Source organism: Globicephala melas, chromosome 17 (assembly GCF_963455315.2).
Source record: "Globicephala melas chromosome 17, mGloMel1.2, whole genome shotgun sequence".
NCBI lineage: Eukaryota > Metazoa > Chordata > Mammalia > Artiodactyla > Delphinidae > Globicephala > Globicephala melas.
In genome coordinates, this window is record NC_083330.1 from 14,576,936 (window position 1) to 14,590,641 (window position 13,706).

General features: G+C 46.3%; 1 protein-coding gene across 1 annotated transcript in view; it reads right to left on the reverse strand.

Annotated features, from left to right (window-relative positions):
- SLCO5A1 (solute carrier organic anion transporter family member 5A1) overlaps positions 1–12,132 on the reverse strand; it is a 118,547-nt gene extending 106,415 nt beyond the window's left edge. The window contains exon 1 of the mRNA XM_060287457.1: positions 11,235–12,132. Coding sequence (XP_060143440.1) covers positions 11,235–12,132 — 898 coding nt within the window. The remainder of the gene's footprint in view (positions 1–11,234) is intronic.
- Positions 12,133–13,706: the final 1,574 nt, after the last annotated feature.

The following is a 13,706-nucleotide window of genomic DNA, read 5'->3' on the forward strand; positions in this document are numbered from 1 at the left end:
CCACCTAAAGGAAAGCCATGAAAATGCAGTTCAAATCAGGAAAGGTTTACCTTCCAGCTGAAATTAAACACCAGGGACATAAGCATATTTCTAGACAAAATACCAGCAAATATATTTCACCCAATAATATAAAGACACTTTGCAAACCAGGATTGTTGGTCCGTCTTTATACATTGATCAGAAGCTGATTTACAACCAGAATGCTAGGCCTAGAATTCACTACACAATCTTGTTCACTTAAATTTCTCCCCTCTTCTCACTAAAAAAAAAAAGCATCTTTTTTTTTTACTGAAATATAGTTGATTTACAATGTTGTACCAATCTCTGCTGTACAGCAGTGACTCAGTTATACACACATAGACATTCTTTTTAAAAAAAGCCTCTTAAAACTTCTATGTCCTTCATAAGAACTCAAGGCCAAAAACTTAGGAAAACACCTAATAAGACCAAAACCTATCATCATCATAATTATTATTATTATTGAAGTATTATAGCTAAGAACTCTCAGATGCTAGAAACTCAGGAACTGCACAACTCAGTTTCAGACACTTGCAAATTATGTAATTTCATCCTTCTGAAAATATTAATTACATGACTATGGTTTTTACTTTTAAGCAAGAGTAACCTGCACCTGCCTTTCTAGGTTATATTAGGTAACAGGGGTTAGCATTTTTGCAGGGTGACAGTTTCAAAAGCCATCATAACTCCCAGGACGGGAAGAAGAGTCTGAATTTACCGTCAGGTAATACACAGCTGCCTGGAAAAGGAGTAAAAGGAATGTCTGACTCCCTGGGGACAACTGTCACATGGCGACATCACTCAAGCCACCAGGGTGTGGAGGAAGTGCCAAGAGACTCACTTCCGATGGCTCAAGGAGAACAGAACAGGCTACGACTCCTCTCCAGACCTGAGTCCCAAGTTCCAGAACAAGATCATATCCAGCCAGGATGAACAAGGCACAGAACTAAAGAACTGAAGGGATGACAGGAATCTAAGAAACCGCTAACCTTGCCGCCTCCTCTCCTTCACACGTAACAAAATTAAGAAACTGAGCCAAAGTCACACCAGAAATTTATAAACGTTTTCCTCCCCCCTCCCCTCCCCTCCCCCTCCCCCACCCCTCCCCTCCCCCTCCCCTCCCCTCCCCCTAATGTCAACAGAGCTCAGGCCTTGAACACTGACCTTGAGTGCTGGTTTTGCCACCTTTCAGATGAACTTGAGCACATTACTTAACCTTGATTTTCTCATCTATAAAATGTGAAAAATGAAAGTAGCTGCTGATTTTCAACCAGGAAGCCAAGACTACACAATGGGAAAAGGATAGCCTCTTCAGCAAATGATTTGGGAAACTGGATATCCACATGCAGAAGAGTGAAGTTGGACCCTTACCTTACACGGTACACAAAAATTAACCCAAATTGCATTAAAGACCTAAACGTCAGGCCTAAAACTACCGAGATGAAAACATAGGGGAAAAACTTCAAGACACTGGATTCGGCAATGATTTCTTGGATATGACACCGAAAGCAGACAACAAAATAAAAAATAGACAAATGAGACTACACCAAACTTAAAAACTTCTGCACGTTAAAAGAAACAATCAACAGAGTGAGAAGGCAGTCTACAGAATGGGAGAAAAATAATTGCAAATCATATATCTGATAAGAATCTGATATCCAGAATAAATGACCTTCTACAGGTCAACAATAACAAAAGTAATCTGATTAAAAAATGGCACTGGGGCTTCCCTGGTGGCGCAGTGGTTGAGAGTCCGCCTGCCGATGCAGGGGACACAGGTTCGTGCCCCGGTCCGGGAAGATCCCACATGCTGCGGCCCGTGAGCCATGTGGGATCCCACATGCTGGGCCCGTGAGCCATGGCCGCTGGGTCTGCATGTCCGGAGCCTGTGCTCTGCAACGGGAGAGGCCACAACAGTGAGAGGCCCGCGTACCACTAAAAAAAAAAAAAAAAAAATGGCACTGGACTTAAATAGACATTTCTCCAAAGATATACAAACGGCCAAAAAGCACATGCCAAGATGTTCAACATCACTAATCATTAGGGAAATGCAGATCAAAACTACAATGAGGTATCAACTCACACCCATCAGGATGGCCACTATCAAAAGAACAGAAAATAACAAGTGTTGGTGAGGATGCAGAGAAGTTCAAACCCTTATACACTATTGGTGGGAATGTAAAATGGTGTAGCCACTATGGAAAACAGTAGGGATGTGCCTCAAAAAATGAAAAATAGAGCCACCAGATGATCCAGCAATCCTATTTCTGGGTGTATATCCAGAAGTATTTAAATCAGGATCTCAGAGAGATATCTGCACACCCACGTTCATAGCAGCATTATTCACGATAGCCAAGAAGTGGAAGCAGCCCAAGTGTCCATCCACAGATGAATGGATTTTAAAATATGGTATAAACATACTGTGTAATGTTATGCAGGAACTCTGTCACATGCTTTAACACAGATGAACCTCAAGGACATTATGCTGAGTGAACTAAGCCAGTCACAAAGGGACAAATACTGTGTAATTCCACTCATGTAAGTATCTAAAGTAGTCAAAACCACAGAAACAGAAAGTAGAAAGGTGGTTGCCAAGGGCTGAGGAGAGGGGAAATTAGTGTTTAGTGGGTATAAAGTTTCAGTGCTGTAAGATGAAAAACAAATTAGAGATCTAGTGCACAACAGTGGGAATACACTGAACACTACTAAACTGTACAGTTAAAATGGTTGAGAGTAATTTTAATGTTATGTGTTTTTTACCACCGTAAAAAAAGGGGGAAAAAATGTACCTGTCACATAAGAGTTGTTCTGAGGATAAAATAAGATGATAAAGCATTCAGCACAATGCCTGCCATACATTAAACATTCAAACATATTTGCTGTTAAAAATAGCCCTTGTTGGGCCTGCCTGGTAGTGCAGTGGTTGAGAGTCCGCCTGCCGATGCAGGGGACACGGGTTCGTGCCCCGGTCCGGGAAAATCCCACATGCCGCAGAGCGGCTGGGACCCTGAGCCATGACCACTGACCCTGCGCGTCCGGAGCCTGTGCTCCGCAACGGGAGAGGCCACAAGAGTGAGAGGCCCACGTACCACACAAAAAAATAGCCCTTGTTAGACCCCATGTATGAAACCATACCAAAGGCTTTTTCTTTTGATTTAATTAAGCTCTCATTTATTTTTAAGAGAAATTCTAGGTCTTAAATGCCTTATTAAATCTACCCTACGTCTCCTCTCGAGGTCCAACTATTTAGCTGGTGAGCTCTGCTTTAAAATGCTGATTAATTGCTTTATAGTTTGCCAGAATTCCTCATCTTGATGTTTTCTTTTACCATCGCCACTGAAACAGAGCTCAGATAAAGGGGGAAATGACATACCACTCCCCTTAGTACATACATGTCACGCACACATACACACGTCATTCCTCTTCAAGGGTTACAATAGTCTCAACTCCAAAAATATGTCTAGAAAATCTCTATGGTTAAAAACTTTTAGGGAATTCCCTGGCGGTCCAGTGGTTACAACTCCACGCTTTCACTGCCAAGAGCCTGGGTTCCATCTCTGTCTGGGGAACTAAGATCCCACAAGCCACCTGGTGTAGCCAAAAAAAAAAAACTTTTAAGCTGATGGGAAGTGAAGTTACAGTAAAAACCATGAAACCCCTCGTATCTTTACACCCACTAAAAATAATCTACCATGGCACACTACAGTATCTCCCATGATCTACTAAGAAAATAATATCGTATAGATACTATGCTGTCTACTGGGTAATATGTAGCAATGAGTAATGAACAGTTCATCTCTATTTCCTATCTCTTGTTTGCTAGAAGGCTTTCCTATTTACAAAGACAGGTTCTTCCTGGGTCTTCTCCATCCAAGTGTTCAATGCTTTCTAATTCTGTGACCTAGAGATTTCTACTTCCAGTCCCAAGATATAAGAAACACAAAATAGGGCATTCCCTGGTGGTCCAGTGGTTAGGGCTCCACGCTTCCACTACAGGGGGCACAGGTTCGATCCCTGGTCTGGGAACTAAGATCACGCATGCCGCAGGGCACTGCCAAAAAAAGAAACACAAAATAACACAGTAACTTGAATGCTTAAGATAAAAAAAGTTGAAAGCATCACTAGTGACAGTTTTTTGTAGGGTAATTCCTTGTTGTGGGATCTGTCCTGTGCAATGTACGATGTTTAGCAGAAACATAGGCCAAGATATCACTAAATGCCACGAGGTCCCCTTCGAATTTTGACAATCAAAGTTGACTCCAGGCATTAACAAGTGTGTCCACTGCGAGTGGAGGGAATTACCTCTAGTTGAAAACCACCATTTTAGAATGACCCGTAACCTATGCTGTTTCCCACTGGGAGCTGAGGTTCAGAACATACAGAGCCTGGATACTGAGAATGGTCTTGGACGAGGAGGACCACCCAGGAGATAGGGTGGAATCCCTGTCTCTTTTCTCTAGATCAGGGAGACGGAAAACACAGGGTGAGAGCACCAGCTCCGGCAGAAGTACCCAACACAGCAGAACACATCGGCACGGACACACGGTCTCTATTTCCGAATATTTCCCCCAAAAGACACAAGAGAACCATCCAAACACCCAGCTATGTTTCTTCACCTTCACTTCTCTCTGAAGCCTTCATTCCTAGAATGCCTACTCTAACATCCATTTTGCCTCCATTTTTCTTTTCCAAAATCTCTATTCCTTCTTTTTAAAATGATGCCCAAGGGCTTCCCTAGTGGTGCAGTGGTTAAGAATCCACCTGCCAATGCAGGGGACACCGGTTCGAGCCCTGGTCCGAGAAGATCCCACATGCCGTGGAGCAGCTAAGACCGTGCGCCACAACTACTGAGCCTGTGCTCTAGAGCCCACGAGCCACAACTACTGAGCCCACGTGCCACAATTACTGAAGCCCGTGTGCCTAGAGCCTGTGCTCCGCAACAAGAGAAGCCACCGCAATGAGACGCCCGCGCACCACAATGAAGAGTAGCCCACGCTCGCCACAACTAGAGAAAGCCTACGCACAGCAACAGACCCAACGCAACCGAAAATAAATAAATAAATAAATTTATTTAAAAAAAAAAAAAAGCAGAGCCAAGTGTGTGGGTTTGTTTGCTTTTCCCCCACCAAAGGGCCTTATAAGGTGAGCTCACCTGGGTTTGCAGAGGTCACAGATTTACCTCTAACGTGTAGAGTTCCACCAACAGAGAGAAACCCATCAGCCCAGAGCCTCCAGGGTGGTGAGAGCAAAAAGAAAGTGGTGCTTCCTTTGGTTAATAGCAAAATGAACATCTTTTGTCCCAAGCCACTCTCTCGGTGGACTCAACAGCGATCACGATGGAATTCAGAAAAGTTGCCACAGCTTATGATACACCCAAAACTGACATCTTGCTTTTGCAAATGCAGTAAATGGCAGAAGGGTTCTTCCTGATGAGATAGAAGCTCAATCAGCAGCTGGTTTTGCCAACAGTGGATCCAACCCCAAGCCCAGAGAGAAACTCTCCACCGATCAGAAAAGTCAAAGATCTATGGTCTTTAGACCCTTGTTGCTCAAAACATGACCCTTTGACCAGCAGCTCTGGCCTCACCTGGGAGCACATTAGAAATGCAGAATCCCAGGCCCCGCCCCAGACTTCCAGAAGCAGAATCGGTATTTTGAAAAGACACCCTGGTGATTCACGTACACACCTTAAAGTTTCAGAAGGACCGAACCACATAGATAACAGAATCCATAGCAATGTTAAAGATGTATCATAACATAACAGCTCACCTGTTATTTGCAGGTGAGCTGAATACATCACTGTCCGTCCACTCCCTTTTCCACAGTGACGCAGGAAGCCCTTCTGCTTTTCAGCTAGAATCTGAAGTTGGTTTATCTGTCAGCATCTTAGACTGACTAGTTTGTCTTAGAGGCCAAAGGTGACCAACCAGGGAGCTGATATAAATTCAGGACTTGTCAAGGGTACAGAAGATGTACTCATTTGGACACAGATGAACTGTCCCAGGTATATGTGAAACTCACCAACATCCTAGCAAGGAGCTGCCGAGCCACCAACACCCAGCTCTCCTCACCCTGCACTGCATCCATCCCAATAATTCCTCCACACGCCCTGGATCATTGCCTCAAATCCCTTAACGGTCACTCTCCCTGGTATTAGTTTCCAGCGGAGATTTTTTTTTTTATTTATTCATGATTTGTACAGAACCTACTTCCCAAAAGGGACTGTATGTGGCTTACAAAGATGAATACCTTGTAAACAAGATGAGCAAAATTAAAGCAGAATAAATACCCAGTTAGCAGTCTCAGAAGAGAGTATATTCACATGATCTTTCCTCTCTTGGCCCACCTCACACCCCCATCACTGCTCCTCCCCGGGAAAGCAGAAGGGGGTTAACGTGACAGATGAATCTGAAAATAAACTGGGATGCTCAGCTCATTTCCTCCTCTTTGCCTCTGGGAGGTGAGTGTGCACACGGGGCGTAAAAATTCTCCCCTGCTCCTTTTCAGCACAAGTCTTGCACACACACCCCTCGACCACAGGTCACGTGGGGAGACCCAGGGCTGCCACCCTGTTGAGGTCCAGCATTGCCGGCGGCTGGATGGGTAAGTCTATTTAATAGTGCGATTATGGGGCTTCCCTGATGGCGCAGTGGTTAAGACTCCGCCTGCCAATGCAGGGGACACAGGTTCAAGACCAGGTCTGGGAGGATCCCACATGCCACGGAGCAACTGGGCCCGTGCGCCACCACTACTGAGCCTGCGCGTCTGGAGCCCATGCTCCGCAACAAGAGAGGCCCCGATAGTGAGAGGCCCGCGCACCGCGATGAAGGGTGGCCCCCGCTTGCCACAACTAGAGAAAGCCCTCGCACGGAAACGAAGACCCAGCACAGCAAAAACAAATTAATTAATTAATAAACTCCTACCCCCAACATCTTCTAAAAAAAAAAAACATTGTCCTGTACAATGTCTAAGGAGTGATTTCCCATACAAAGTTTTAATTTCCTACATAATGCTTCTTTCCTTTTTCCCAATTGTAAAGAGATACGTTTAAAGGTTTTGGTGCTCAGATGGAGTAGAATATCTTCCACTCTTCACTCTGCCCACTCTCCAGGATGAGTCTGAATTCGCTTCTAACACAGCAAAGTGCTGCTGCTTCCAGTTGGCCCAGTGCTTACCCACATGTAATCCCATTTGCTCCTCAAAATATTACCGTGCGGGAAACAAATGTAACAATCCCCAGGTGGAGACGGAGGCTGGGAGAAGTTAAGGGATTTGTCTACGATCAGATCTGTCTCCTGACCAGTCACTGGTAGAGCCAGACGAAAATACAGATAGGCCTCGTCCGTGCTCTTTCTAAGGCACTGTCCCGACTCCGACAGGGGACACACCAGGGAGGTGGGGTGGCTGTCCCCACACTTGGCCAACGGCTGGCCCATTGCCAATCCTCACCTATCCTGAAAATCACCCCATCGGAGTTGTGGCTTTCTATTCTAGAAAAGCGTCCTTTTTCTTCCTTTTCCCACCTGGTTAGCCATTCTCTCTTGCTTCCCTGTTTGGTTCATGAATTTCTTGCCCTGCAAAAGGTCACACTTTCTCTCTCTCTCCTTGAGATACAATTACAAACCATGGTGCACTTGCTAACCTTACTTCTTCATAACTACAAAGCTTTCTCTATGCTCCGGGTCAACGCTGAGCCTCTCTCCTTGCAGAAGGAGTTAGGGCATTGAATGGGTGCAAAGACCGCTGGATCTCATCTACGACCACATCTCTTCTACGCTGAAAGCTGCCAGAATGTTAACACCAGAACTTTCAAAAGATTAAGGTATAAAAAAAAAAAAAAAGATTAAGGTATACATTTACATTCCATTTCAATGGTTTCTACTTTAATTCAGATATTTGTTCCTGCCTGCAATTATTAATCTGCTACCTGCTTTTTTTCCCCCTTCTTCTTCTGTGGTTGTCATCCGTTAGAAAGACTGACCAAAAACTTAAGAAAAGGGTGGGGAGTGGACAAGGTAATATAGAAGAACAGTTTTGCAGAAAATAACAAAGATATATAACAGTTATTTATTAGGAAAAATTCCATGTGGTAATGGGTTAACACTGCTCATCTTCTAAGAATATAGTAGTCTCCCTGATTTGAATTTGTATGGAGGTAACCTGTAAAAGCTGCTTTAAAAGGTCTAAAGAATGGTCTCGTTTTGATCATGTTTTGATGCCTTTAGGCCAGTTCTGCATCCTTCTGCACCATATTCAGAACTCTACTGAACGTGGCCCATCTTTTGGTTTCAGTTGACTTTCAGATCCTCTTGCCAAAAAGCATGCGGCGTGGAGGGAAGTTCAAGGTCTCTGGGGTCAGACAGGCGTGGGTTTGATGCCCATCAGCAAGCCACTTAAATTCTCTGAGCCTTTGTTTCCTCATTCATAAAACAGGGAAAACAATTCCCATCTCATAAGGCCATTAAGAACATTAAATCAAAGAATACAGGTAAGATTCCTGGTACTCAAACCACTGGAGCTTTTACTGAGAGCCATGTAATAAACAGAGCCATGTAACAAGCAGAATTCTCATGAGTTTCCCAAAGAATGTGTCCTAAGGCATTCATCAAAATGTTTTCCAGAAGAGCCAATTATTAGTCAATATCTAAAGGAGAGGAGGAGGTGGTAGGTGGAGGAGGGGGGCGGGAGCAAATCCTATCTGTAGAACTTTCTTCCCCTTTCACATGTCACTTCGCTTGTTACCTTAAACTGGAAATATTTCTTCATTACATTGAAAGCACCTCAGTTGCTGGGATTGTGTCTCATTTTCGGTCTTCCCATAAGGAGTACAGTGCTCAGCACAGAATACGTACTTGCTCTTTTCATTCTTGATGGGCAACCACTACCAGAAAAGTTAAATCTCAGGGCTCTTACTAGTGGATGTCCTCTCTTTGCGTGGGGCTCTGCCTGTGTTTTTCATGAAGCAGATTTGTGTCAGTGGTACCTAGAAGCGGGATGGAAGGGAGACCTGAGTTTTCAAAGTAAATGGAGGAAAAGATCAGTAAGAATAAAGAAAACAATTGGGATATTTACAGGGTCAAGGTGTCACTCTAAAGATTGCTGATTATTTTCAAAGAGAGAAACGTGTGTTTGCAATGGAAAGACCTGGCAATCACCCACGCAACTAAGTGATTAAACTCATCAACACTAATGAATGGCCAGATGGATCTAATCGAAAACACGGAGTGTCACCTGTGAAGTAGTCTGGCCGAAAACGCTTCACCTGAATCGAATTACACCTTTGAACTCCCGGTTTACAAGAAATATAGGGAATGGAGGAACAAGGTAAGTGACACCACGAGGAAATAATCAGATTAATCTAGAATGTGGAACATTCCACAAATCAACTAGCCTTGTCACTTCAAAAAGTCTATGTGGTAGAGAAAGAAAAAAGTTGAGGCACTGTTCTAGTTTAGCAAATGCTAAGAAGGCAAACAGCCAAATGCAATGTATAAATGAATCTCAACTGGCTCCTGGTTTGAAAATGTATGTAGCAGACTTCCCCGGTGGCACAGTGGTTAAGAATCCGCCTGCCAATGCAGGGGACACAGGGTAGATCCCTGGTCCGGGAAGATCCCACATGCAGCGGAGCAACTAAGCCCGTGCGCCACAACTACAGAGCCTGTGCTCTAGAGCCCGCGAGCCACAACTACTGAGCCCATGTGCCACAACTACTGAAGCCCACGCACCTAGAGCCCATGCTCAGCAACTAGAGAAGTCACCGCAGTGAGAAGCCCGTGCACCACAACGAAGAGTAGCCCCTGCTTACCGCAACTAGAGAAAGCCCGCAACGAAGACCCAACGCAGCCAATAAATTAATTAATTAATTAATTAAAATTACTTTAAAAAATAAATATCAGTAATAAATTTTTTTAAAAAAGAAAATGTATATAGCTAAAAAAGACTGAGTGGGCAATTAAGGAAATTTGAATATGGACTGGAATTTGATGACCATATGGAATGGTTATTAGCTTTCTTAGGAAGTTTAAGCTCCTGAGTTATGTAAAAGAATGTCCTTATTTTCAGAAGATATGTGCTGAAGCCTAAAGGTGTCTATAATTACTTTCAAAGGGCTTAACCTCCCATCCAAAAATATATATATTTCTATACACACACACAAACTGATAAAGTAAATATGATAAAGTGAACAATTATTGAGTCTAGGTGGTGGATACACTGACGTTCATTGAACTGTTGTTTCAACTTTCCTGGATGTTTGAAAATTTGTCACAACAAATGTTAGAAAACATGGAGGCAAAGTAACAAGCAAGCTATTCCTCTCTGCCTGAATAGAAATTTCTTTCTCTTACATTTAATAATAAAAACAAATTATAAAACTCTTGTCCTGATGCATTTGGGCCAGTTACTGGGGACTATAAATGGCTCAGACACCCTCTGTAACCGATTCTGGGGACAGCATACTGAGCAAAACGCATAGCCCTCTTCATTGAGTATCACTTTCACTGCCCTTTCACTGTCCAAGAGTACTGCTTTTCAGAAAATAGTAATGATGTTTCCCCCAATATCCTGTAACTGAGGGTCTTCAAACCAACAACAAAAATCGTTTTGGATAAGATAAACTTTACAACCTGTGATGTTGCTTCTGTATAAAGATAATCTAGTCATTCGATATCATTCAAGTTTTTTTTAAATAGCGACGCAGATGATACGTAATGAATACAGATATGAAGTCAATAAAGTGTGTTTCGTGTAGTCTGGGTTCTCCACTAACTCTGCTCTTGGGGGCAGGAATGAGAAGCAGCTGTGGATGAAAGTAGTAAATAACCTTATTCCACACACAGCAGTTACTTCTATTCCTTCCTGACCCTTCTAGAAGGACAGCTTTGAGAAGATAAGCTTGATAAATTCGAGCTTTTCCAAAGATAGGCAGCAACAGAGAGAAGCACCACCCCACAGTTAAAAGTTTGTATTACATGGGAAAAGACAAGTGTGAGTCTGAAAATTAGTTCAAAGAACGCTCAACTATTTGATTCTTTCCTAAACAGAAAACACACCACACTAAGGCCAGAAAAAAAAGAAAAAGAAGATAAACTGAAGCTTAATGCATATATATGATATAATGCCATATATTATACACAATATACAACATCCAGTAAAATGTGAAAGTGCTTCCTTTTGATTTTTGAGTGCAAGCTTATCTGAGAGGAAAGTCTTACCTAGGTACAAGGATGCATTTTCTTTCTTGACATTGTCGTCTAAGTAGGTTGGTCCCAGGGTATAAATAGGTGTGGAGCCCATTCCAATGAGAATCTGCGCGCAAACGAATAAAGCCACATAGACCCAGTGACTGTTTCCCCCCGAGTCCTTGAGGCAGGTGGGAGGCTCCGTCGTGGCCGAGGAGTTGCCATTCTGACACAGGCCGTAGTTGGCCGCCGAGGCGTTCAGCTCTTGGATCTGGTAGGGGGGCGAGATGAAGTGAGGTAAAGCGAAAAGGGCGGCCCCCAGGGCAATGAGGAGTCCCCCCACGGCCAGCCACAGGGGCCGCCGCCCCCGGCCGCCGAAGTAGCTGACGAACACTACCACCACCAGGCTCCCGATGTCAAAGCAGCTGACCAGCAGCCCTGACTCGGAACTCTTCAGACTGTAGCGCCTTTCGATGGTGGTGATGACACTGCTCAGGTACCCGGAGACCATTAACGCCTGGATGAAGGTCAGAAAGCACATGCAAACCAGGAAACAGCGGGAATCGGTGAGGACCACATAGAAGCACCTTCTGCCCTGGAGCATGGCCAAAGTGGAGGACACCGATATGGGTTTGCCGATTTCCACCCTGTGGTGACTTTCCACCAGCCCTGCCATCTCTGCCGAAGTAGACGGGACGGAGGGGCTGGGGGCCCGCGGGCCAGGGCCTGGCTTCAACTCCTGATGGCCAGAGGCGGGCTTGGAGTCTTCTCCGGCAGGATTCAGGTCTGGCCTGCAGGAGGCGCTGTTCAGGGCGGGTAAACTCTTGGACCTAAAGGTCTCGGGTTCGCACTTCTCTTGGACCGCTCCTACTCTGGCGCTGGCCTCCAGCTGCTCTCCCGCCTGGGGCTGCAGCCCAGTGCCTCCTTCCATGGCTCGTAGAATTCAGATTCGATAGCCGGTCGCACTCAAGGACTCCGGCCCTTTTCATCCACCGGCAGGAGGGGCCGAAGCCGGGCCCAGGCAGTCGTGCCCACCAGGGACCGGGGCTGGGGATGCGGAGCCGCGCAGTAGGGCATCCTCACCAGCAGGGAGGTGCCCAGAGCATCCTGACCGCAGACGCGGCCCCGAGGCTCCTCAGCCGCGTGCCCCGGAGGGCAGGGGTCCGCGCGGTCCTGCGATGAGCCCTTAGGGTCCACCTCGGGTTGGCAGCTCGCGGCAGGAGCCTTGCGCGTCCCGGGCGCATCCCCTCCGCCGCCGCCGCCGCCGCCGCCGCCGCCGCCGCTCCGCCTGCAGCCCGGAGCGCGTACGCCCAGTGCCCAGCGTGGGGGCGGTTAGCGCTGCAGCCCGCGCCGCATCCCGCCCGGCTGGCTGGGCCAGAGGCGCTCGGTCCTCAACGCCTCGGCTCGCGACACCCTCGGGCGCAAAGCTGCCAACCTGCAAAGCAGAGAGAGGGCGGTCAGCGAAGGGCGGCTGCGGCTGGGACTGGCGTCCCGGCGCCCCGGGGGATAGCGCTGGGGCACTCGGAAGGTCCCAAGTGAGACCGAGGGATGAAAGAGGAGCGAAGCCCTAGAGGAGGAGGCGGCTACAGGCTGCAGCCTCTAGTGCCGGAACAATAAGCAGCAGGCGGTCGGCAGAGACCCTCCCTCATTGTCTACCGTGGACCTGCCCCCGCCCCGCCCCTTTTGCCTTAAACAGCGCATCTGCTTTTATACGTTAATAATTATCAAACTGGCAGCTCTGACTCAGAGACAGTGTCTTTTATTCTAGTGAACTAATTGCAACCTTTTGGCACTCCTACTCCATTACTCAAAATGGAAAAGGCCCAAAAGAACAAAGGAAAGTTTTTTGGTTTTGGTTTTGGTTTTGGTTTACAAACACTGTGCACTCCCACTCCCGATTTTTAAAAATAAAAGAAAGGGGGAAAGCTAGGTGTGTAGAAATGTGTGTACACAATTGTGCGCAGGCACGTGTGCGCGACTGGATGTGAATCCGTCTTCTCCATCAGAGACACGTATTCAAAGCCCAAGGCAACAGCAAAAAGGTCAGAGTGCTTGCCTCTTTATTCCCAACACTAAAAATAACACCCCTGCCCCCAGCCACCGGGGAGAACTATTCAATTACAAATACCAGGAGCGTTCGAGGCTGCGGCCCACACGAAGTCCCAGCGCGCTGTGTCAAGCGAAACAGAAAATCAATTTGCATTGCGGAGAGGTGGGGAAGCCACAACCAAACAAAGAGATGCCGGCGCGTTGTCACAGCGCGCTGGGAGCCCACGGATCCGGCTTGGCACTCGCAGGCGGCCAGGGAGGTGTGCTATTTACATCCCGCGCAGCCCGCGAGCGTGGGCTCCGGGTGCGCGCACGCGCGCTCACACACACACACACACACACACACACACACACACACACACACACACACACACACACACACACACACACACACACACACACACACACACACCGGCGTGTCTGTGTCGGAAACCCCTCGCGCGATCCGGCACCCTG